Here is a 22,331-nt window from a genome sequence, read left to right as displayed (position 1 = left end):
CATGACAATCAACTGAAGTGAAAGCATATTTTTTGTGCAGAGGAGGTCAAGTTTCAGTTTGTTCTCCACCAATCAAGCTGGTAATAACATATCCCTCAATGTCAAGTCTGTGAGCAGGGCAGCACACAATTCACACAAAGAGTGAAAGACCGTTTACCTTGAAGATATTCAGTGCCCAGTATCAATGATCAGGAAATCAGAACAGATTAAAAATACAACAGCTGACCAGCAGGGGGCTAACTACACGTTTCAGTCAGACGTGTGTCTTCAGTTCAGGTTACAGACAAACAAATTGTATCGGTGTTTAGCATTAAATTGTTTCATTTAATATTTTACATTTAAACCATTAAACCTCGTCAGTGTCTCTGTTTGCTGAACCAGCAAACAGAGACTGGACGTTGTCCGCACAAGCCACTGCGCCAGGGGGCGACAAAGGTTTCGTTTCTTGTGTTTTTTTCTACTCACACTGCAGAGAACGACCACGGTGAAGATGACGGCCACTCTGGACGCTTTGATGCAGCTCCTGCCAAGAAAAGAAAAGCAGATATTGAAATATTGATGAATGGCCTTTTACCAATTGTCCAGCTCAGCGCTTGAAGTGTTTGAGTCGGTCGATCCCAGCCAGCCGCTCCTCGCACCTCATGCTGCTGGTGAGCTTGAAGTGGAGGTTGAGGTTGTCCAGAGGGTCGCTCTTGTCGGAGGAGCTGCAGCGTGACAGCGACAGGCTGGTGACCTCGCTGCCCAGCCGGAACCTCCTCTCCAGGTCCAGGGAGCCGTTGGCCCAGTGTTCCTCGCCGCCCCCGGCGAAGCTGGGGTCGTGGATGGTCATGTAGGTGAGGCTGGGGAGGGAAATGAAAAATAGTTTCTAATTAAGAAAAGAGAAAAAAAAAAAGTCAACAGTTGTGATGTCATTAGGCTTGTTACTGCCGCTGTCACATGATGTGTTCAGCAGTTCATGACATAGGTGATTACCAGATATTAAAATGTGGAAACCACTTTTAAAAAAAAAAAAAAAAAACTCCATCAGTGAATATTCCAAATCCACTTATAGACATTCCAGTGTGTGAAAAGCCGAATAATGAGTACCTCATTATGGAAATACACTATTGTTCAGTTGGGTGTAAATGTTAATGTGGTCATATAAATTCAGAGGATTATTAAATGTAGCGCATGAGTCATTCAAACATTCATACTATTTCTCACGACTTACTACACGAAGTGAACAACAGAACTGTCATAAACTGGAATACGTGAGAGAACAGAATTAATGCAACACCAGAAAATAACAGGTCCTGCAAATGACTACTTCGAAAAAATGCTGAATTTATTCTCTTTCCTCTTTTGTCAAGTTGGTCTGGTCAAGTGTTTTGACAGGAGTGTCGGCTGGATTACATACGCTTATTCATCAAGTAAGAGTTCATTGAGAGCGTTTGAATGACAGCTGAGGTTGTGATTGGACCAACTGTCTGTCCGTCACATTCCAAACAACCAAACAGGACATTTTACTTTTCCATTCCGTTGCAACAGCTTTCAATTCCAGCCGAGAAGACTTTTTTTCTGGGAAAAACAACATTGGTGCTTTTCCTCTTTCCTCTATTGAAAAAATGTTGTCCAGCTCTGATTAAACAGCCAATTCTTCAGCGTCCATGCTGATACATTAGAATGCAGCAAGGCTCACTCAGCATTTTCATCCATCCAATCTATGCAGATAGATTTTAGTCTTAAATTGTCATCCATAAAAGTTGTACGACAGCCAGGAAGTTTCATCCTCAATAAATGGGAATGTCTGTTTGAAAAAATGCTGTAAAAAGAAAAAAAAAAGAGCAGGAGTTTGTCACCGTGGATTCCCATTCATGCCTCATTTGGCTGATTGACATCCTGCCCCCCCCCCCCCCCCAATCCCTCTCACCTGTCATCCTGGGAGAACCTCAGCAGGGGCGAGCGCTCTGAGATGTTGGCTGAGCTGGTTTTCCCTCTGAGGATGTTCACCACGCTGAAGCTACGTCTGGGCAGCACAAGAGGGACGGGGATTAAAGCAATAATAATAGCAATAATAATAATAACAATAATGATAATAATAATGAAAGAAGAGGCTAGAAAGGAGATAAGACATGATCGTAAACTACAACAGCGACGATGGAAAAGCCCGGCACAGGCATAACCTGCGGGGGGCGCCGCAGCTGGTGACTCCACACCTGAGGAGATCATTAAAAAGGCGGGTGGCTGCCCCTGCACCGCTGCAGTGCACACACCTGAGGGTCCCGCCGCCCTCTGAGCCTCGCAGCTGGCTCTCCACACACACACACACACACACACACACACACACACACACACACACACACACACACATTCTGTAACACACCTGCTCTCCTGCAGAGTTCTTCTCTCTGTGTGTGTTGTTTGTGTGTGTGTGTGTGTGTGTGTGTACCACAGTAATGAGTTCTCTTCTTTGTCTTTACATAAATATCTTTCTTCTCTTATCAAGGCGCCTCTTTAATTCCTTGGACTGCAGTCGGGACGTCACGAGACGTGTTGTGTAACATTGCAACGGAACAGCGGGCCAAGAACTGTTACGTGAAAATCTCTCAAAGAGAAAAAAAAAATGAAAGGTGCCTCCTCGGATAATCTCTAAATCTCTGACGGCTTTTCTCTTCTTGCCACCCCCCTCGCCGCCGCCCCCGCTGTGTGAGAGGGGAGCCTGCTGGACCTCAGCAGCTCCTCCGGGATCATTAACAGGCTGCTTCTCCTCGTTTCTGAGGGGATTTTCTCCAATTGTTTGTTTGTTTGTTATTGAAGCATTCCTTGCGTTTGCAGTGAGGAGGTGGCTCCCTCCGGATTACGATTGGCTGAATGTGTCTGAGGCGCCGATTAATGGGGCGGATCACAACATGAAGCTTCGCTAAGCTTCATTCCACAAGCTTCAGCTGCTCTTACACGAGGACGACGAGACGGACTCGGTGCCGGCCAACGCCCTGAACGCAGCGCTGATTGCAACTCATCCGGTTCTACGGAGGCTGTTTGAGGTCAATTATAGAAACAGCATGGAAAATATTTTCTTCATCGTTGTTCTTGTTTGTTTTCTCCATTTATGCTGAAAATTCTACACCCTGCTCCTTTGTTAATATGTCAGTTGCCCCTGATGGCCCCTCCCAGGTCACTGACCACACCCACAGTCAGGTTCTGGACCCGCCCTCCCAGACTGCCTTGTTTTTCAGCACCTGACTGAGATGTGGGTTAAATCCTCCTCCAACACCACCGTGGTCACGTTTCAAAGGCACAACAACAACAGGCCGAATGTGGAGGAGCTGAAGGGAGCGGCAGGCGCCGCGTGACGATCAGCTGTAGTACACTATGTCATGTGCCGCCTGTGTGACTTCATGTGTAAATGAACTTTAATCCTTGCAACGTCACGGCCGCATACTTCATCAGATTTGAGCAGCAGGCCATGTGTAACGCGATGCTGCATGGGTGGTTTGAGATTCTCGTCAAGCCGTCGCTGAGAGAATGGAAGTTAATCTTTTTCTGAGGCGCAGAAACAGAGAGAGAATCAACTCCAAGCCTCTCACGGGTTTCAAACTATTTCTCACAACGAGGCTGCCGAATGAGAACTGGCAAGCACAGTTTGATCCCATGACAGCAGCAGAAACAAGCTGTTTGCGTGATTAATTGGTCAACATCAGCCTCGTTTAGGGCGAAACCCTCCTCTTTTTTTTATCTTTTGGGTGCCATGTTTATAAACCTCAGGCTCATGAACACAATCAGGAAGATACATAATCAACTGAATTTGATTAAATGAGTTGGATTCTCCAAGTTTGCAGCCAGATTCACAATCAGAAATATCATTAACTGAATTTGAAAAAAAAAAAAAAAAATCAAATTTTAATATGGCTGCCACCTTCATCAGCGCCTTTTTCGGTTAACAAAAATTAAAAGATTAGCTAAACTTCAAATGAGCAAAAACCCACATTTTTTGTTGAACCTGTTTTTGCAACAATGTAAAGTTCGCAATTTGGAATTCTCATTTTCTATTTATGCACGGGTTGGTTTTGTTTCGGCAAATCAACTATTCGTTTGCTAACAATGCTAATGGCAACGACGCAAACCATTTTTTATTGCTTTTTCCAGCTGCTATGCTAGTTTTGGCCACATTCAAAAAAATCTTTGTCAGTAAAGTGCCACAAGGGGGCGAGCTACAGGTGGAGTGCACCTACCCGTCCTCCTGCCGGACCGGGACGAAGCCCTCGGTGTGGATGACGCACTGGCCGGCGGACTGCTGCAGCTTCTGCGTGTCCCTGCTCTCCGAGATGCCCTGCAGCAGACGCAGCTCGCCAAAGTTCCCCGCCACGGCCTGGTGGCCCTGAGCCACCGCCTGAGACATCTCCATCTCGCTTTTGTTCTCCAGGTACATGATGAGTGCTGCAGGGTGACCGGGGGCGTAGTGGTGGGAAATTGATAAAATTACCATTTTGGAATTTATTGCAGAAAAAGATAAGACCTCAAGTTTTAGTGGATGTTGCATTCAGTGGATTGTATAAATGTCTTCAGCACCATGTAATGAGGAGATGGTGTGTCTGGAAGTGAGACACATAATGTTTCTACAGAGTATCCCTTCAGTCAAAATAAAAACAAATAAAGATATGATGTTAATTTACAGAAATAGAAACAAGAAAAATAGTTTAGCAACATGGCTACATGACCGCTGTTTTCCTGTATTAGGGCCGTATTTTCTTATTTTCCCAACGATCATGTGACATGTGCCCACTGACTGTGTGACCAAAAACCTTGAATGGTTTATAGAGCTTTAAAACTTTTCTCCCCCTCTGACCCGAGTGACGCGGTCAGGCTATTCCCCTCCAGCCCCGACGCAGAACCTTTGGAGAAGTTCGGGGCACAAGTCTCTCCTCTTGTGTGTCACCCGCTCGGCTCTCTCGGGGTTTGGAGTGTGAACAAGGAGGCCTGTTGAAGTGCACCGGCCTCCCGCGTGGACAGAGCCGAGGGCTGTCTGACTGCCTTTGTTGGCCGCTGCAGTTGGAGGAAAAACCTCCGGATGGCGCCTGTAATCTCGTGTATTGATCTAGAAAAGCTCCGGTCTGGAGCGTTTGCCGTCTGTTGGTTGCATTGTGGGAACCGGAGGTCAGTGTTCATTGAGCGGAAGGAGGCAGAAGAGATGAGAGTTAGTCAGAGTTAGTCAGAGTTAGTTAGTTGCGGCCAAAGTGGGAAAGCAACTGTAGTACATTGCTCGTTAAAACCACAGAAGAAGAAGAAGAAGAAGAAGAAGAAGAAGAAGAAGAAGAAGAAGAAGAAGAAGAAACTTCACTGCTGCTGCCGAACAGAAATTGATTTCATTTTATTCCCAACCGGTTTTGACTCCAGTTAAGCTATATTGCATGTAGAGACTAGCTTGGTGATAAGCCTTCCACCAATAGGAAGCCTTGACCTGACTGCAATTAGCGTAGCGGTGAACGAATCCGATTGGCCCACTTTGAATGTGACAGACAGGGGCAGATCATCCAATCACTTTCCAGGTTGTTTCCGAAGACGCCTCCCCTTTTCCAAATAGTCTCTTTTTTTCAAGGTAAATAAGTACAAGAAATCCAACTGTGTGCATCTGCACCAACTGCACATGACAAATGTTCAACAATTTTTTTACATTTTTTTTTTAAATCCACCTGAGTGATTAATGACCATGAAAACGCAGCGTGAGCTCAGCAGGATGAGCTCAGCAGCAGCAGCAGCAGACGTGTGGGTGTGTTTCTTTTTTTTTTTTTTGTTTCTTTTTTTTCCATGCCAACACAAAGAGGCCGTCTGAAGTGGAGGGATTACAGCTCACATGAAAGGCAGCATAACTCACGTGTAACATTTGAGCCTTATGGGGATAAGAAGGGGAAAAAAAGAGAAGAAAAGAAAGTGAGTACAGTCCAGTGCAGAGGTGATTGAGCCACAGTGGGGGGGAAATCTTCCTGTTACAAGGGAAAACTGTTGCTGCAACAATTAGCCGTTTTACTGCTGGTGACCTCACACAAGCAGCCACTCAAACGCTCTGTGATACACAAGAATCCTCCTTTTCAGCGCAGCTTCCTGCCTCAGGCCACGACAAACACTAACCCCTTTTTTTTTTTTTTACGACCATCAACCTCCTTCACAGCTTTTTAAGTAAAAAAAAAAACAAATCAAAAAGCGTAAAATTATTAAAGTTAATCCGCGCCACTGCAGCACTCCAGAGCGTAACCAAAGGATTAAACACATCAGGTGTTTGAGGCTTTTTTTCCCTGATATTTAAATATCATTAATTTCCACACACAAAAAAAATCATTTCCACAAAATTTGTGCTCTTTCGTTTATTTTTTAAACACATTTATAGGTTTAAAAAAAAAACTTTTTCAGCTTTTTGTTATGCTTTTCAGGGCAAAATAAATGACTTCCTCTACAACAATAACTCAACTTGAATGAGTAGTGCACTTAAAAGGGAGCACATTTTAAAATAAAAATAGAAATTAAAAAGATACATTTAATTTCAAACTTTCAGTAAACTTTTCTGTATGAAAAGGTTTTCAGACTTACTTTTTGTTTTTTCCTTTTTACGTAGTTGCTGAATATGGTGGAGTATCAATTAAAGAATGTTGCGGCTCAGTTCTGCTGGTTTCCTGCGGTGAGACCGGAGCGGAGGGAGGCCGAGCTGCTTCTTCTGCTCCTCTGCTGAGCTCCCCGGCCAAGGACGGAGGTGCTGCTGAGCTCTGCAGGCTCTGTAGCCACCAAGGAGGAGGAGGAGGCCAGTGTGTGTGTGTGTGTGTGTGTGTGTGTGTGAGTGTGTGTGTGTGTGTATGTGGGAGTGGATTTGTTTGTGTGTGTGGGAGTGGAAGTGTGTGTGGGGGGGCGGCTTTTCTTAGAAAGGGATGGGATGTGGGGGTGGGGGGGTTTGTTCTTGGAAAGGGTTCGATAAGCTGAACTTTCCGCAAAACTTTTTCTCTAATTATTTATTCAGCATTTTTCAAACTAATTCTTCAACTCGCATTGAATCCCCTGGTGAGCGGAACCTTTTTATGACTTCTCGTAAATCAGGTTGAAATTTTTATGTATAGTTAATTATTTCTATCGTACGGAGCCCCCCTAGTGTGTGGCCACGCATTACTACGTCATGCCCACGAGATAAAAAAAAAAAACATGTGGGCACAAAATATTTATTGTTGTGGCCAGGAGATAATGATTGTTGTCATTCCAACCCAGCCTACTCCTGAATATAAAAATGGGTCATAATTACCATTATTCGCAATTCACTAATGATAATCAGCATCACTCCAAAACTGAAAGCTGCATATAGACAACCATCCTGCTACCGGCACAAATGAACCCATCTCGTGGCCACTCGTTTATTATGTCGTGGGCATGGTATAGTAATGCGTGGCCACAAATAATTATTTTTTTCCATCCATGTCACCAGGGGGGCTGCTGCTATCGCATGCGTGATACACACTTTGTGTAGAAAATGAATGAATAAAGTGAGGTCAGACAGGTCAGACAGGTCAGACAGGTCAGACAGCGTGGCTTCAAGAAAAACTTTCATCCTGAACCTGAAAAATTCTTCCTTTTTTTTTTTTACTTGCTGGATTTTCCTTGGCCAACTGTTGTTTTCCACAGCATCACACCCAAAACACTTTGCTGCATGGATGCATTTTGCATCTTGACAAAAAAAAAGAAAAGAAAGAGTTTTGTTGTTCAAGGCTCGTGTGACAAAACTATGTCTCACTAATTTGGAGAAAGCCAAGTGCACTTAAGCCGCAGGGTCAGAAGGTCAGACAAGAGGTCAGGAAAGTGAGACAGTTGAAGCATTATTTGGTACCTAAATCACTGGGACTTTAACTTTAAAAGACTGAATTTTACTAAAAATTACGTGTCGAGGCCACAAATGAGATTGAGATTGACTTTGTTTTGTTTTGTTTTTTCAAGTTTAAAGGTGAGTTTTTCATTGAAGAAAGATTGAGGGAGGGGCTTGTTTGAGGGGTAATTATGAGCTTAAAACAAAATCAAACTCAACAAAATCCTTTGACACCATTTGTCTTGACCCGACACCATGGAACAGATTAGGGGTTCTACGTCCCGCTATCCATGCCTAAAAACCAGTGAACCAGGCAAATGAGACCTGAGCCGAGAGAAGTTCCCACCAGTGACAGTCGTCCATCTCACCAAATGAGCAACCTCCATCACCACCCAAACCATTTTCCATCCTCTGAGGAGACAATCTGAGCAGCTGGGGGCGAGCGAGTGAGAGAGCGAGGAGCCGCTTGCTGAGTGGAGGAGACAATGTTTCCCATTGATCCCAACCGGATCCAGTCACCTGGTACGGGCACCAGGATCGTCAGGAGACGAACGCTGCACTCAGAAGATGTCCGCAGGGCGAGACGGCACTCGTGAGAAAGAAAGAGAGACAGAGAGAGAGAGAGAGCAGCAAGGATCACATGGAGGACGGGACGAACGAGTCAGAGGTGGCGGCGTCAGCATCAGGCGCCTCACGTGAGTCATGTGACATTCGTAACTTCCTGTCTCGCTCCCAGGGTGGATTCAAAATGAAATCGTCTTTGTAGTTTCGATGTTCCTCAGGAGTGACGTCCAGGTTCGAAGGGCCTGAAGCATCCAGCAGCTCCACGCTGAGGCCTTCTCAGCTGCTCTTCAGGAACCAATCAGAGTCCTCGTCAGGCCCGCCGGGGCTGCCAGAACTGGGATTTCCTGTGAAACTGTTCCAGCCTCTGATTGGTTCATTTTTCCTGCCCTGTCGTCCACTTGGAAAACAACCTAAAAATTTCTAAAGCCTGTAAGGCTTTTTTTTTTTCCCCCGCTCCAAGTTTCAATGTCCTGTCATGAGTACAAAAGCTTCAAGTTTCAAGAGGTTCTGCTGCCATCTTGATTCAGATCACATCTCACTTATGAGACCACCACTGTTGTTACCTCAGACTTCAGGGTTTAGGGCCAATCCGTCTTCATCCTGTACAGACACCAGGATCAGATCGCTCCGAAGAGTGATAGAATCTCCCACCAGGTGACCCTGCTGGTGTGAGCCGAAAAGTGTCGAGACACTGTAATCTGACCCCGAGTGTAATCTGACCCCAAGTGGGTTAAGCCTCGTCAAAATTGGACAAAGTTCAGGGGGATTAGTGAGCCGGAGTTTAATGAGAATTAGCATAATTTAGTCTCTTTGCGCTGTTTGTCTTGCACTAAAGTGCGGCAAGTTGGTGGGACGGGGACAATGGAGGCGTGGCGAAAAAAGAAAAAGAGAAAACCAACTTGGTTGGAGTCAGCCTTTTCTTTCAGGTTCAGTCCCTTAAAAAAAAAAAAACATTGACAGCAATCAAGGCAACGGAGTGATTTTTTTTTTTTTTTTCAGAGTTTTCTTCAAACACAGTGGTCGGCGTTGGTTTTAAATTTCCACCATGTGATAAAAATCTACCTTCCGACTCAACTCGCGCTGTCGCCCCTCCTGGAGCCGAGCACACGCTCTCATTCCAACACACCTGCTCTAAACGAGTCTGCCACTTTCCAGGAATTAGTCCAGGTTATCCACGGTTCACCGCCCGTGATTACTCTGGTATTCACACTGGCGCAAAGCCACGACTGATCCACTCAAACCGGCGCCCGCGCTCAAGCATCTCATCCGGTGGTGTCTCCAGCCGGATGGAGCGGGGCGGGGCCAGGTGTTGGGACTGGTGGTGGTGGTGGTGGCGGCGGCTCGGCTTGGCGCTTCTGGAGCTCAGCGAGACCGGGAACTTTCAACCTTCACCATGAACATCGCCTTCAGATGTCAGTAGAACAATTATTGACTTCATTAAATGTTGCTTTTTGACTTGAAGGTTTCTTGTATTTACCGTAATCACAGTACAGTCTATTTTTTTTTTTTGTTCTATTGTTTTTAGTGCTGCAATGGTGTAGTTTCCCAGTTTGGGATCAATAAAGTACACCTATTCTATCTTTTCCATTCTGACATCGGTGATTCTCCTGTCTGCAGGCCGTGACAGAAACAGACGGACACACATGAAGACAAGCTGCAGGTTCACTGACTGTCTGATATTCACTTTACACAAATATGAAAGAATTCAAATACAGGAAAAATAATTTTCATTCTAAATTTCCTATATACAAATTGTGATTTACAAAGTCAGTCAATTTCCCCTGTACACTTTCTTTAACATTTTTTGTATGGTAGAAGAGGTTCAGGTTTTTGTAATGGACCACATACTGCATCAAAACCAAAGATCAGGGGTGGGCAAACTACGGCCCGGGGACCATATGCGGCCTGTTAAACTTTCTAATCCGGTCCACCGAAGTTGAAGAAATGATATTGATAGTCTGGGTGTGGGTCGTAAAGTAGCCGCATTTCATCCATTTTTCAGTGTTTTAAGAGTCATTTCAATAAAGAGCTAAATGCCGTAGGGCGTAAAGACACATATTTTGTTTTTCACGCTTTTGCTCATTTTCAATTACATTAAAGCACGTTTTCTTTATATCCCATGGTATTTTTTTTTTGTCCTATGAGGTGGGTCACAAAAAAACTCCATCCATCTGCTCTGGCACTTCAGTGAAATTTTAGAACCCGCTGAGGTCCCACCAGTCAAAAGGTTTGCCCACGCCTGCCATAGATGGAGGAGTTCTGTGCTGACTCCGCCCCCCCCCTCCCCTCCACTCCCCCCACCACGCCGGAACCACCTGATCCGCAGCAGCATAATGTACTCTGTGATAGTTCCAGAGGTGGAGCTGGTGGTGGTGGTGGTGGTGGTGCAGGGGGGTGGGGGGCTACTAAGTCTGAGAGGAATTCCAGTGATTTTAAGCCACATCGATCCCTCATGAAACCTTGTTTCTCCCGCAGCCTTTGAACTGCTCACTGAGGGAGGAGGTGATGTATGGGTGAGTAAGCCAGTCTCCCGCCTCCCCCTCCTCCTCCTGCATCACATCACCTTCTTTCCCAGCACGTGAGGGAGGCGCAGCCCCCCCTGCCACCCCTCATGATGCTCACTGCACAGCTGACTGGGGTCACGTGACGGAGGTAATTAGCGCAGATTAATTTAATCCCCCCCGTGTCTCTGGGTTGAACGGTGATGTCAACATGATGCCGACAACCTGACACAACCCTTGAGCCACTTGTTCTCCCAGGAGAATTAAAGACAAACACACACACACACACCCACACAAATAAAAATCCAATTTGTTTCTGCGCCCGGAACCCAAATGATCCTCTGACCTGCTTTTGAAGATAAAAAAAAAAAAAAGAAAAAAAAAGTAATTTTAATTTGGAACCTTGTAATTTTTATACATCCTTCCATTTATGTTCTACCACTTTTTATGAGCTATTTTCTGGCTGGATAGTGTGAAATAAATAACTAATAGACTCTCCATCATCTGCGCCGGGTCAATTTAGAATATTAATCTGTCATTAGAACATAGACTCAAAAAATCATAATAAGTGGTCAATTTTCTGAAAGTGAAATTGAAGGCAGACTGCGTTGCCTTACACAAAGAAGAAAAATGAAGGAAGAAAAAGGACTGGGCATTTTTCATTATGAACAGAAATTTATTAACATTTACTATGCAGGAATGAGACCTTTGTGTGAATACATGGCACAATCAAATTATGTACATTCTTTAAGGTAACAGTGCACAGACGTGACAGTGTTGTTGTTGTAGTTGGTGGTGGTGGTGTTGGTGGGACAGATGTTGGAATCTTAAAATGACCCTTCGACTGAGCCGAGTGAGAAGCACCGACTGTTAAAAACCTCCTTGACTTGTAATCTGTTAAAAAAAAAAAAAAAAAAAAAAAGAAAAGAAACTCGCTACCGTCGAGAAATAAAACCCGGTACTACTGTTCCGTATTGTCACACACCAATAGTCATCTTGCGTTTCTTTTTTTAATATATATATATACAAACTAGGGGCAGGTAGTTGACACAGACCAGAGGGAGGAGTCTACCACAGTGCTATAGGCTGGAGCCGCTTATCTTCTTCATCTTTAATAAACACAACAGCTGCCCCCTTCTCGTGTGGAGCTCATCACTCCGCCGTGTTTTAAAGAAACTAAACCAGCGTTTGTTCCTCTTTAACTTAATACGCTTTTCTTTTTTTTTTTTTTTTAAAGCTCATTGCACATTTTTCCCCACAGACATTTGTGTCTCTTTTTCTCTCGTCTTCTTCTTCTGCTGCTGCTGCTGCTTCTACTAGTGTCCCGTCAGGTAGTCCTGCGTGGAGTCGGAGGCGAAAGAGTCGGCGTCCTCGTTGTCCGAGTCCTCGCTGCTGTCGTCGGCCGCCGGCTCGCCCGACAGGGCGATGCGGGCGTAGTCGTCCGTGTCGATGGACTTGCAGAAGTGGATGGCGTACTTGAGCTTCTCCTCCAGCACCTGCTTGCACGAGTACCTGGGCAGCTTGAGCAGGAAGAAGCAGGTGTAGGACTCTGGCAGGAAGTGATCCGGGGGGTTGTACTTGTCCAGCACCTGGATGATAGAGGGAGGGAAGAAAGGAAGAGAGGGAGGGAGGGGAGAGGAAGGAGGGAGGAAGGAAAGGTGGGAAGGGGGAGGAAGGAAGGAACGAGAAAGGAGGGGAGAAAGGAGGGAAGAAGGGTGGGAGGAAGAAAGGAAGGGCAGGAAGGAGAAAAGAAGGAAGGAAGGTAGGGAGGAAGGGAGAAAGAAAGAGGAAAAGAAATGAAGGGAGGGAGAAAAGAAGGGTAAAATGAAGGGGGAAGGAAGAAGGAAGAAAAGAAGGAAGGATGGGGACAGGGGAAAGAAGGAGAAATGAAGGGAGAAATATAAAAAGGGAGAAAAGGAGGGAGGAAGGAGAAAGAAAGTGAGAAATAAAGGAAGAAAGGGGGAGAAGAAGAGAGGGAGGAAGAAATGAAGGGAGGGAAGGAGAAAAGAAGGAAGGAAGCGGACGGAGAGAGGCGGGGAGAAAGGGAGAAAGAAAAAGAGGAGGAAAAGGAAGGACGGAGGGAGAAAAAAGAGAGAGAGAAGAACATATAAAGGAAGGAAGGAAGGAAGGTAGGAAGGAGAGATGACAGAGGTGGTCATACAAGGTTCACAGTGGCAGCTGGCCGAGTGCAGAACTTCTGCTTTGACGTGGCTTCATCTGCTGATGAGTAGTGTGTTCAATTTTCTACATTTACATTTACAACATTTTTTTCAAAATGTGTCGTGGAAAAGCTTGCACCCTTCTGTTGTTTTTCTCAATGACTACTTCAGACGTCAGTCAGTCAGATTTTCTTTTTTTTTTTTTTTTTAACAGTCATTTTCAGAAGCTCTGTCCTTCAGCTCAAGTTATACAATTCGGCTTCCCGGAATTGACCTTTAAAATTGGCAAACAATTCATCACATTTCTGCCTTTGTCTCTGCCACTGACGCACGTTGCTGCACTTTTATGTGCACTTTTGTGGTCACATGACAAACACGACGCCTCCAGCCTGAGCGCCGACGCAACAAACAGCCCGGGCACGACGGAACCACTGAAGAGCTGAAACCATCGCAGGCTGATGTTGTGTGCTGGCGAAGAGCTTTTTTCAGAGACTTTCATGACGCTTTTGCCTTGTTTTAGTTTATGACTGAGTGGCAGGAGGTGAGGTTGGACCTTTAGGATTCATTTCTTATTGCATCTCAATATGTTTGGCAACAAAATGCAAACATGTTCAATGATTATATGACGGACAACAAGTTGACTAAAAACTCGTCTCACCTGCACGACAAAGTCCCGGCCCCGGAAGTCTGCGATGGTGCGAGGCAGCCGCGTGCGACCCCAGACGAACCTGAGGAAGAGCGACCTCTCCGTGTTGGAGAAAGACTCCATCACCTCCCAGAACCACTGGATGAGCGCCGAGGTCGGCTCCACCCCCTTGTAGGTGGCGACCGACTTCAGCAGGTGCAGCGGGATGTCGGGGCTTCCGCACACCTGAGCACAGCAACAGAGGAAGTGAGTGACAGAAAAAAAAAAAAAAAACAAAAAAAACCCAGAAGGTGACACTGAAGCCACGAGCAGCTTTCGACTGACTGACTGACTGACCATCGTCTCCAGCTCGTAGCCAGTGAAGAGCGACAGCAGGGGCACCGGCACGACGCGAGCCATCCCCTCCCGCACGGCCGAAACCTGCTCGTCAAACTCATGCAGTCTGAAAAAGACAAAGATAGAAAAAAATAAGGTTTGAAGGTCAAATAGCGGACTTTCTAAGGCTGAGTTTTACGGCACATTTTGTTCATTGAATAAAATCCCACAGCGCTTTGAGACGCTTTGGATGTGATTTAGCACAGAACAAATAAAAGTTGATTGATTGATTGACCAATGAAGTGAAATTGGATCACAGTACACTAGCGTGGTTGAAAAACATTGTTCTAAGGAATGGCAAACGCGCATCCTTTACCTCTTTTTCCAAAATGTTTGCTGAAAAGACACAGCTCTGGAAATCAGCCCTTTGTGATGTCACAAAGGGCACTAGTGCCTCTGTTAGGTTTAGTCAGTTTTGGTGAGTAATCTATTACTAAGTAATCCACTACTGTAATTAAACTACTTTTTTTTTTTTTTTTAGTAACGGAGTAATGTAACGGGATGATTGTGGCAAAACTGGTAATTATATCATAATTACTTTATAAAGTTAAATTATTTTTCCGAAATATTTTGCAATCTAAAAATATCTTATTGAAAATTATAAAAACAACCAGAAACATTGATGCCGCAGATTGATGATGCAGCCGTGCATGCAACGTCACTGATATGCAACGACGCACCAAAACAAGCCTGGAGGCGGCAAAAGAGAAACCAGTGATCGTGTTTGTAGCTGGAAATACAAACATTATTCTGAGTTCATCTCGTGTAAACCAAAGAATATTGCGGTTTGTTGTACGTTATGTGCAGAAAACAAGACGTTCTCAACTGTTTCTTTTTTTCACTAAAGTAATTAGTAATTGATTACTTATGAAACAAGGTAGTTTAAAAAGTAATCAGATTACTTTTAACCGGCGTAATCAGTAGTTGAACTACTTTTACGGAGTAATCCCAACAACACTGGGTTTAGTGTTGTTAATCATGTCAAGCGGCTCCACCGGAGTTTACGGATGGAAAAAGTCGTCCAATGCGGGAGCTTTTTAAGATGGCCTGAGGAAAGCGCGGCTTGCCGGCCCCTCCCACCTGTAGTTGATGGCCAGGCGCACGTATTCGGCACGGTTCTCCAGCGTGATGTGCGAGTGCTTGGAGCTGAGCTGGATGTCCTGGCCGCTGGCGTTGGGCACGGTGAAGGGCAGAGTCATGGCCTCAAACTCCTCCGCCGTGGCCTCGTTGTCCCGGATGTACATCAAGCCGGGGATGAAGTCCTTGTCCACCTGGGAGACAGAGACACAACAACATGACTTCGGCATCCCAAATCTATCCTAACATCTGTGATGCCCCCTCCAACCCCTGCACCCCAACACTGCTCCGCCTCATGCTCTCATCGCACGGCCGTTCCCGTGAGCTCTCGCTTCAGCCTTGTGCTGCTCCTATTTTTTTTTCCCCATTTAAAACCTTTCTTTCACATCTCAAGGGCAAAAAAAAAAAAAAAAACGTGGAAACAAGGGCAGCTTTATCATTTCTTTCTTTTTATTTATTTTTTTGTCCCTGCCCTCTTGTTGTGTGAAAGACGGTTCGCGGAGCTCATGATCGCAGCGTGAGGGCGAGGAGGCAACGCACGCACGCACACGCTAGATCTCTGCAACAAAAGCCCAGATTGTGGCCGGGGCGACTGATTCTGCTGCGAGCGGCGAGAGAGGAGGGAACCTGTCTGTGAAATGCAGGTACAACAGCCGTTTGGCGCTCTGGGGAGGGGAGGGGGGGTGGGGGAGGCAGCAAGGAGCTGATGGGCTTAAAACTTTAATCTGAGAAGTACGTATGGAGGAATGTGTTTCTTTTTTGTTCCTCCAGCAGGTTTTAATGCAGATCACAAGGGTTTCTCAACTTATATAATGTACGTGTGACATAAAGAAAGTCTCAGCTCGCTACTTTGGAATGAATTTTGCATACCGTGGACACTTTTTTTTTTTACATCCTTTTTAAGCGGCTCCCTACTCAGGACACTTTCATGCAAATTGCCGGTTGAAAACTTGACGGATGCTGCTGACGGATCACAGGTAGACCATATCAGTGGCGTGACTGACAGATCCGAAGTGCTGAGCACGTCCGTTTTTTTTTTTTTGTTGCTGGCAGTTGCCGTGAGTTTCAAAAAAAAAAAAAAAAAAAGCAGCGGAGGAAATATCACACGGCAGCATTTCTTCTTCTGACGGATATCAGCGGCTGAAGAGGCGAGAGCGCCAGGTGAGGCGAGGGCCTGATGTCAGCCAATAAAAACGACTGCAAAAAAGAAAAAAAAGAAAAAAAAGAAAAAAACTCGGAGCCGCGACGCGGCCATCGATCGCCGGCGTCGTTAGCGAGAAACACGCAGCGCGATGAGACGAGCACGTGCGGACGAGATGAGAAGCCGTCGATAATTCAATCCGCCGGTCCAGAGGGGCCGCGCCGACAATCCACGGCTCGCAGTTATTAAACTGCAGGAGCGTTTATAAAATCCAATTTTTAATTCCCGCCAGCCAAAACGTGGTACGGGATGCTGCGGCGTCGGCGGCGGGATTGATCGGGAAACGGGAGCGGCTCATCATCCGCACCCCCGCTACTGCCGTCATTATTATGCATTAAAGTCAATAAGCAGCAAAAGTGAGGGATAATGAGGGGTGTTTTCCCGGGAAGCTGCTGAAACTGCTGAGTAGCTGTGAACAGAACTGTGCATCAATATCACGTCGGGCTGATGTTTCTTTAATACGCCTTCACGGAAACACACACACACACGCACGCACAACTGCAGGGCGGCGACACACTTCAGCTCTCTAACCTGCAAAAGGCAGCGTTTGCAAGCGAGCGTGACGCTGGATTCTATAACCAATCAGGTTCCTTTTACAGATGCAGCGGCAGGAAGCGCAAGAGAGGACAGCGACACGCAGCTCCTGTCTTCCCTCGCACCAACAGGAAGTCTCCGGCTGCCACTGCCCGGCTGATCAAGCAGGAGCAAATCTGATTGGTTCTGATCCGCTTGAGCATGACAGTCAGAAGGTTTGTTCATTGTTCATCGAGTTGAACACTTTTCAGGATCTTAATCTTTATGTGAGAACGTGGGATCAAAAGGATGCTAATAACATTCATTAAAAAATTAGTTATTATTGTCATTATCATTATGTTTTATCTGACGTTCCAGCTTAAAAGCAAACAGCAGCTTTACAGTCTCAAAACTCTGTTACATCACTTCAGAAGGAATCCGCTCAGGCAAACGTCTCCTGCATGAGTTCCAGAGTTTCACCCTCAATCATCATCACAGGCAGTGCGTTGCGCGCGCACACACACACACACACACACACACACACACACACACACACACACACACACACACACACACACACACACACACACACACACACACACACACACACACACACACACACACACACACACACACCTCGCTGAGGTCAGCGATGGTCAGGTTCATGCCTGCCAGCTGCTTCCACACCGGCTCGGCCAAGTTCAGACTCAGGGGGCTTCCGGTCCGGATTGCGATTCCCAGCAGAACTCCTGCAGACAACATTACAAGCAGATCAGAGCTGTCAAGCGTCACTGGGCCAGGTCCCGCCATGCAGTGAAGGCGGGTTTTATTGGGAGGGAAATGGGTCATAAAGCACGTTAAAAAAAAAGAGAGAATATTTTCAGTTATTTCAACTCCCCCCTGCAGCCCCTCGCTGGGCGATGAGCCTGTTTATACCTAGGAAGCGGAACATGCTCATGTGAAGCGGCGACTTGGCCGCCGGGTTGAGCAGGAAACAGTCCCGGTTGGCGCCGGACTCGTCGCGGCCGTTTGGGGTGACGATGAGCAGCGGCGTCAGCGCGTTCTGCAGCTCTTCGCACATCTCGGCGATGGACTCGCTGTAGCCGCCGCCGCAGTCGTCCACCGACTCCCCTGAGGAGACGAGGCGAATTAAACACATCCGGCTTGGAGGCGGAGAAAAACACACGCTCCCCAATTTGCTGAAGACGTTTCTATTTTGGAATTGGCTCGGGTCGGACGGAGCTCCTACCCACAAACTTGACCTTCCACACTCGGTGAGGAAGCAGCAGGCTGTCGGGGCTGAACGAGCTCATCTTGGCGCACATCTGGCCAAACACCGACTTGGTTCCGTCGGGACCCGCCAGGCCCCCTTTGCTGCGGGAGCGCTTCACCTGCAGGCGGGGGTGGGGTGAGATAGAGATGGAGAGAGGGTGAGAAGAGGTGGATGTTTCTGTTGGCTGCCTTATTAACGTCCCGCTAAGAGCAGAGGCGCCGCCGCTGATGGGCATCAAGTCCTGGACTTGACAGCTGCCGGCACACAGAACAACCTCCAGCCCCAGGAAGTCCTGCAGACAGGTCCACACACACACACACACACACACACACACACACACACACACACACACACACACACACACACACACACACACACACACACACACACACACACACACACACAATCCCCTCCCGAAAGACATCACATGTGCTGCTCAGCAGTCTGGAACACAGTGTGAGAAAGAGCCGAGCCGAGCCGAGCTGAACTAGCTCTACAGCAGCGCTGCTCACATTCCAACCCTGAAATCTTCATCATCTATCAAGCCGACCTCCAGGAAAGGTTTTTCGAATGAATTTCTTTTCAGTCGACAGCAATTTTTTTTTAAACTTTAAAAACCAGGAAGCAGCTGCGGTAAAAGATGCTCTTGGAGGAGGAGAAATAGGAAATGGCCGCAGGCAAAGGAAAGGTTTGATCAGAGATGGAGGGAAGCTTTTGACACATGCTTCGTGTCACACCAGCTGCTGTCAGCTCAATGAAGTGGCAGATTAAAAAAAAAAATATTAAAAAAAATTAAAAATCACACAGACAATCTTAAATGCGACCGACGTGATGAGAGTTCACGCAGTCGCGGCTCAGGTGTTTTGTTTTTTTTTTACAAAACACTTTCAATGAGTTCTTAACAAGACAGATAACTTTAGATAAAGAATTTAGGGAAACCTTTCAGCTGTTCGACCCGACGCACCTGAATCCTGTTGAGCTCCACCACCGGTCCGTGCTGTCTGTCCCGCACCATCGTGGCCTGAACCACCTTCCTGAAAGCCGCCTCCTGCTCCCGCAGATGAACCAGAGAAGAGATTAAAAAAAACTCTGCCTTCTCTCGATCGAAAAGTTTTTTTTTTTGCACGCTTCATCCCACCTTCCCCTGAGAGATGAGGATGCCTCTGAGTGTGTCGAAGCCCACCGAGGGTCCGTGACCCGTCTGGCCCAGCCGGCCCTCCAGGTCGAACATGGGGATGCAGGGGCAGAAGAGCTCCGAGATGTGGTGCAGCAGCAGCAGCCTGTTCCTCAGCGCCATGATGGGGATCTCCTGCAGGTGGTTGTACTCCATGGGAACCTGCAAGAGAATTCAGAAGAATTTAGTCGAGTTTTTGTCTTTCCCGATCCTTCATTGCCATCTGCTGAACGCTGCATGTCTCAGAGCGCAGCTGAGCGGAGGCGGCACCTGCGCGGGCAGCTTCCCGGCGTTGGTGGGCTTGCTGGTGGACCAGGCCAGCGTGTGGGCGGAGCCGCAGGCCACGCGGTTGATCTTCTTGCCCTGCAGCGCGGCCACCAGCCGCGGCCTCTGGATGGCGTTGGTGGTGCCGTCGCCGAGCTGGCCCTCGTCGTTGTCGCCCCACGTGTACACCTCTCCTGCGCCAAAGGCAACAGCGACAGCCGCATGACGTCAGCAGCCACAACTGGCGGAGACGGCGGTTGCGAGTGCGAGAGGCTCCTACCGTCCTCGGTGCAGCAGACGCAGTGCAGCGAGCCCGTGGCGATGGCGATCACCTTCTTCCCCTGCAGCCCCTGAACCTGCCGCGGCCGGCGTACGTGGTCGTCGGAGCCGTGGCCCAGCCGGTGGTAGTCGCCCTTCCCCCTGGAGGAGTGGAGACAGACGGGCACGTGAACGTGAAGCCGAGGCTGAGGTTCGATCGCAAAGCACAACGGCGGCGGCGGCCAAAATACCAGGTGTAGACGGCTCCAGATTTGGTCAGAGCCACGGAGAACTGAGAGCCGCACTCCACTTTGACCACGCCCAGGCCGGTGAGAGAGTCGATCTGAAAACAGCGAGACCACGGTATCAAAGTGTTTGAGTGGGAAGAACTTGTTTGGTTTCTATCTTCATGCAAAGGGAATCTTTCAAAAGTCTGCAATAAGTGGGTAAAGGGAGCAGATTAACTTTGCTAGCTCTGTTGGAATATGAAGATACATAAGAAGTGCATCAAGGTGTATGAAAATGTACAAGAGTTTACAAGTGGAGTTCCACTATTACTTTATTTTTTATAATTTTTCACATTATACTTAATGTAAAACTTCTACGGTGTTCTTCCCTCTTTAATAGAACTCAGCCTTTTATCATGTGACAGCAGCTTCAGAGACGAGAGGAACTTAAGGACATTCAGCAAGTGTTTAAAAAAATTGCACTTTTTTGTTTTCATTCCTTTGAAATTCGTAGTGACTGATTGACTATAATAATTTAAGTAAGTGACCTTAGGGGAAAAAAAACAACTCCGAAGCTGAGCTTGTTGTTGTTGTCTCCCCTGTTCTTGAAACAAACAAGAGGAATGAATTCATGTGGGCCGCCGCTGACCTCCAGTCCGTTCCGCTGTGTAAACTGCTTTACCTTCATGGGGATTTTGCAGCCGTCGCTGCCTCCTCGGCCCAGTTTGCCGTAGTCCCCGTCTCCCCAGGACCAGACCATGTCATCGTCTGTTAGACACAGTGTCTGGGCGTCGCCGCTGCCGCAGGCCACGTCGATGACCCTGTGACCCTGCAGTGCATCCACCTGGACGAGGCGCAAACACATCACAAACATCAGCTCTGTGCCGCGAGGGGCGGGTGCGGTGGGGGACACGCGGGCGGCGAGGCAGAGCAAACACTGCGGCCGACCGGATGCTCCGTGTCGCATCTGTGTTTGGGTGAATAAACAACCGAACGTTCTATTTATAGCTGCGGCTGAGGAGCACTGACCAGTTTGGGCTTGAGCTGATCCTCGCTGTCTCCGTGACCCAGCCGCCCGTAGCGGCCCTTGCCCCACGTGAAGAGCTCCCCGCTGGCCGTGATGCAGGCGCTGTGGGCCCCCCCGGCGGCGATGTCCACTACCTCCACCCCCCGGAGGGACTCGATGACACGGGGGCGGTCGCAGGGGCTGCAGGGGACGAGAAGCACGGTGACCACAGAGGTTACTGGCCTGCACCTGTCACACTGGACTGAGGGTTTAGGATTTGGCAACTTCAAAGTGACCCTTTTTATCTGTATGTTTACAGCCTGCTTCAAAAAAAGTGCTGGGGTTCAGCTTTCTACGGAGCCCCGGACACGACATTAGGGGGAAGAAATATATAGCATGTGCATAAAATACCAATTGGTTTCGACAAGATATTGATTCGTTCCCACAAAACACTAAATTGTGGCCACAAAATAAATATAAGGTATGCACAAATTACTTATTTGTGGCCACGAAAAAGTAATAATGTGCGCAGAAAATACTAAATCACAATATATTATTCCTGGACAGCTGGGTATGCAAATCGAGCACACCTAGAAACTGCAGCAGCCTACGAATGTCCTTAAGGTGATGTTGATGTTCTTGTCAAAATCTTGTCAATATCGAGCACAATTTATTTACCCCCCCCCCCCCGGATGTCATATCTGGGGCTCCACAACAATAAAATTTATCCTGGCATCCAAGTCGTACCTCCGCCGGTGAAGCGACCTGGTATTCAATATTCTATTTCAATGCCTCTCGCTAATAATGAATCCTTGCATTGCCAGGCTTTTCAGAATGTCTCTGTAGCTCATCCCCAGCCTAAAGTAAAACTCAGTTATTATATCCCTGTCCATCGTGTTGTTCCGTAGTTTAGCGCTTCCTCCTTTATTCTTTCTCGAACTGTCAGAGAAGCAGCGCTCGATTTGCTTACCCAGCTGTCCAGAAATTATGAATAATTAACATTTAGTGTAACGTGTGCACATTATACTATCTTGTAACCACAAATTAGTATTTCGAGGGAACAAATTAGGATTTCGTGCGCACATTATATTTATATCGTGGCCACAATTTATTTATTCTTCCTCCATGTCCGCAGCTCTCTGCTAAAACTGACGCCTTGATGGAACTTTCACATGTTTGTCAGGGGATAAAAAGAGGGTGGTTTCAGGGGGCATGAACATCATCAGCGCCCTTTGTACGGCTCAATATCAGAATTAGGTATTCCAGCACGCACTTTACAC

General features: G+C 47.1%; 2 protein-coding genes across 6 annotated transcripts in view; both read right to left on the bottom strand.

The window, feature by feature from the left end:
* The window catches only part of oca2 (oculocutaneous albinism II), a 35,869-nt gene extending 30,865 nt beyond the window's left edge, over positions 1 to 5,004 (bottom strand). The window contains exons 1-5 of one of the 2 annotated variants that reach the window (XM_076045542.1): positions 4,872 to 5,004; positions 4,212 to 4,416; positions 1,910 to 2,005; positions 639 to 839; positions 466 to 523 (exon numbers count right to left, since the gene is read on the bottom strand). In XM_076045542.1, coding sequence (XP_075901657.1) covers positions 466 to 523; positions 639 to 839; positions 1,910 to 2,005; positions 4,212 to 4,408 — 552 coding nt within the window. In that variant the 5' untranslated portion in view covers positions 4,409 to 4,416; positions 4,872 to 5,004. Of the gene's footprint in view, positions 1 to 465; positions 524 to 638; positions 840 to 1,909; positions 2,006 to 4,211; positions 4,432 to 4,871 lie in introns of those variants that run through there. The other variant, XM_076045543.1, reaches the window with a different exon arrangement.
* Positions 5,005 to 11,533: 6,529 nt separating this feature from the next.
* Positions 11,534 to 22,331, bottom strand: part of herc2 (HECT and RLD domain containing E3 ubiquitin protein ligase 2) — a 41,884-nt gene continuing 31,086 nt past the window's right edge. For all 4 annotated transcript variants that reach the window (XM_076045592.1, XM_076045594.1, XM_076045593.1 and 1 more), the window contains exons 78-91: positions 21,075 to 21,252; positions 20,728 to 20,889; positions 20,070 to 20,161; positions 19,841 to 19,980; positions 19,567 to 19,754; positions 19,261 to 19,458; positions 19,087 to 19,170; positions 18,099 to 18,240; positions 17,786 to 17,980; positions 17,486 to 17,598; positions 15,139 to 15,329; positions 14,020 to 14,125; positions 13,696 to 13,908; positions 11,534 to 12,467 (exon numbers count right to left, since the gene is read on the bottom strand). In XM_076045592.1, coding sequence (XP_075901707.1) covers positions 12,195 to 12,467; positions 13,696 to 13,908; positions 14,020 to 14,125; positions 15,139 to 15,329; positions 17,486 to 17,598; positions 17,786 to 17,980; positions 18,099 to 18,240; positions 19,087 to 19,170; positions 19,261 to 19,458; positions 19,567 to 19,754; positions 19,841 to 19,980; positions 20,070 to 20,161; positions 20,728 to 20,889; positions 21,075 to 21,252 — 2,275 coding nt within the window. In that variant the 3' untranslated portion in view covers positions 11,534 to 12,194. The remainder of the gene's footprint in view (positions 12,468 to 13,695; positions 13,909 to 14,019; positions 14,126 to 15,138; positions 15,330 to 17,485; positions 17,599 to 17,785; positions 17,981 to 18,098; positions 18,241 to 19,086; positions 19,171 to 19,260; positions 19,459 to 19,566; positions 19,755 to 19,840; positions 19,981 to 20,069; positions 20,162 to 20,727; positions 20,890 to 21,074; positions 21,253 to 22,331) is intronic.

This window comes from Nelusetta ayraudi, unplaced genomic scaffold (assembly GCF_046127955.1).
Source record: "Nelusetta ayraudi isolate G7.1 ecotype Tasmania unplaced genomic scaffold, CSIRO-AGI_Nayr_v1 ptg000084l, whole genome shotgun sequence".
Taxonomy (NCBI): Eukaryota; Metazoa; Chordata; class Actinopteri; order Tetraodontiformes; family Monacanthidae; genus Nelusetta; species Nelusetta ayraudi.
The sequence above is the reverse complement of the archived record's forward strand: the minus strand, read 5'-3'. Positions and strand labels throughout refer to the sequence as shown.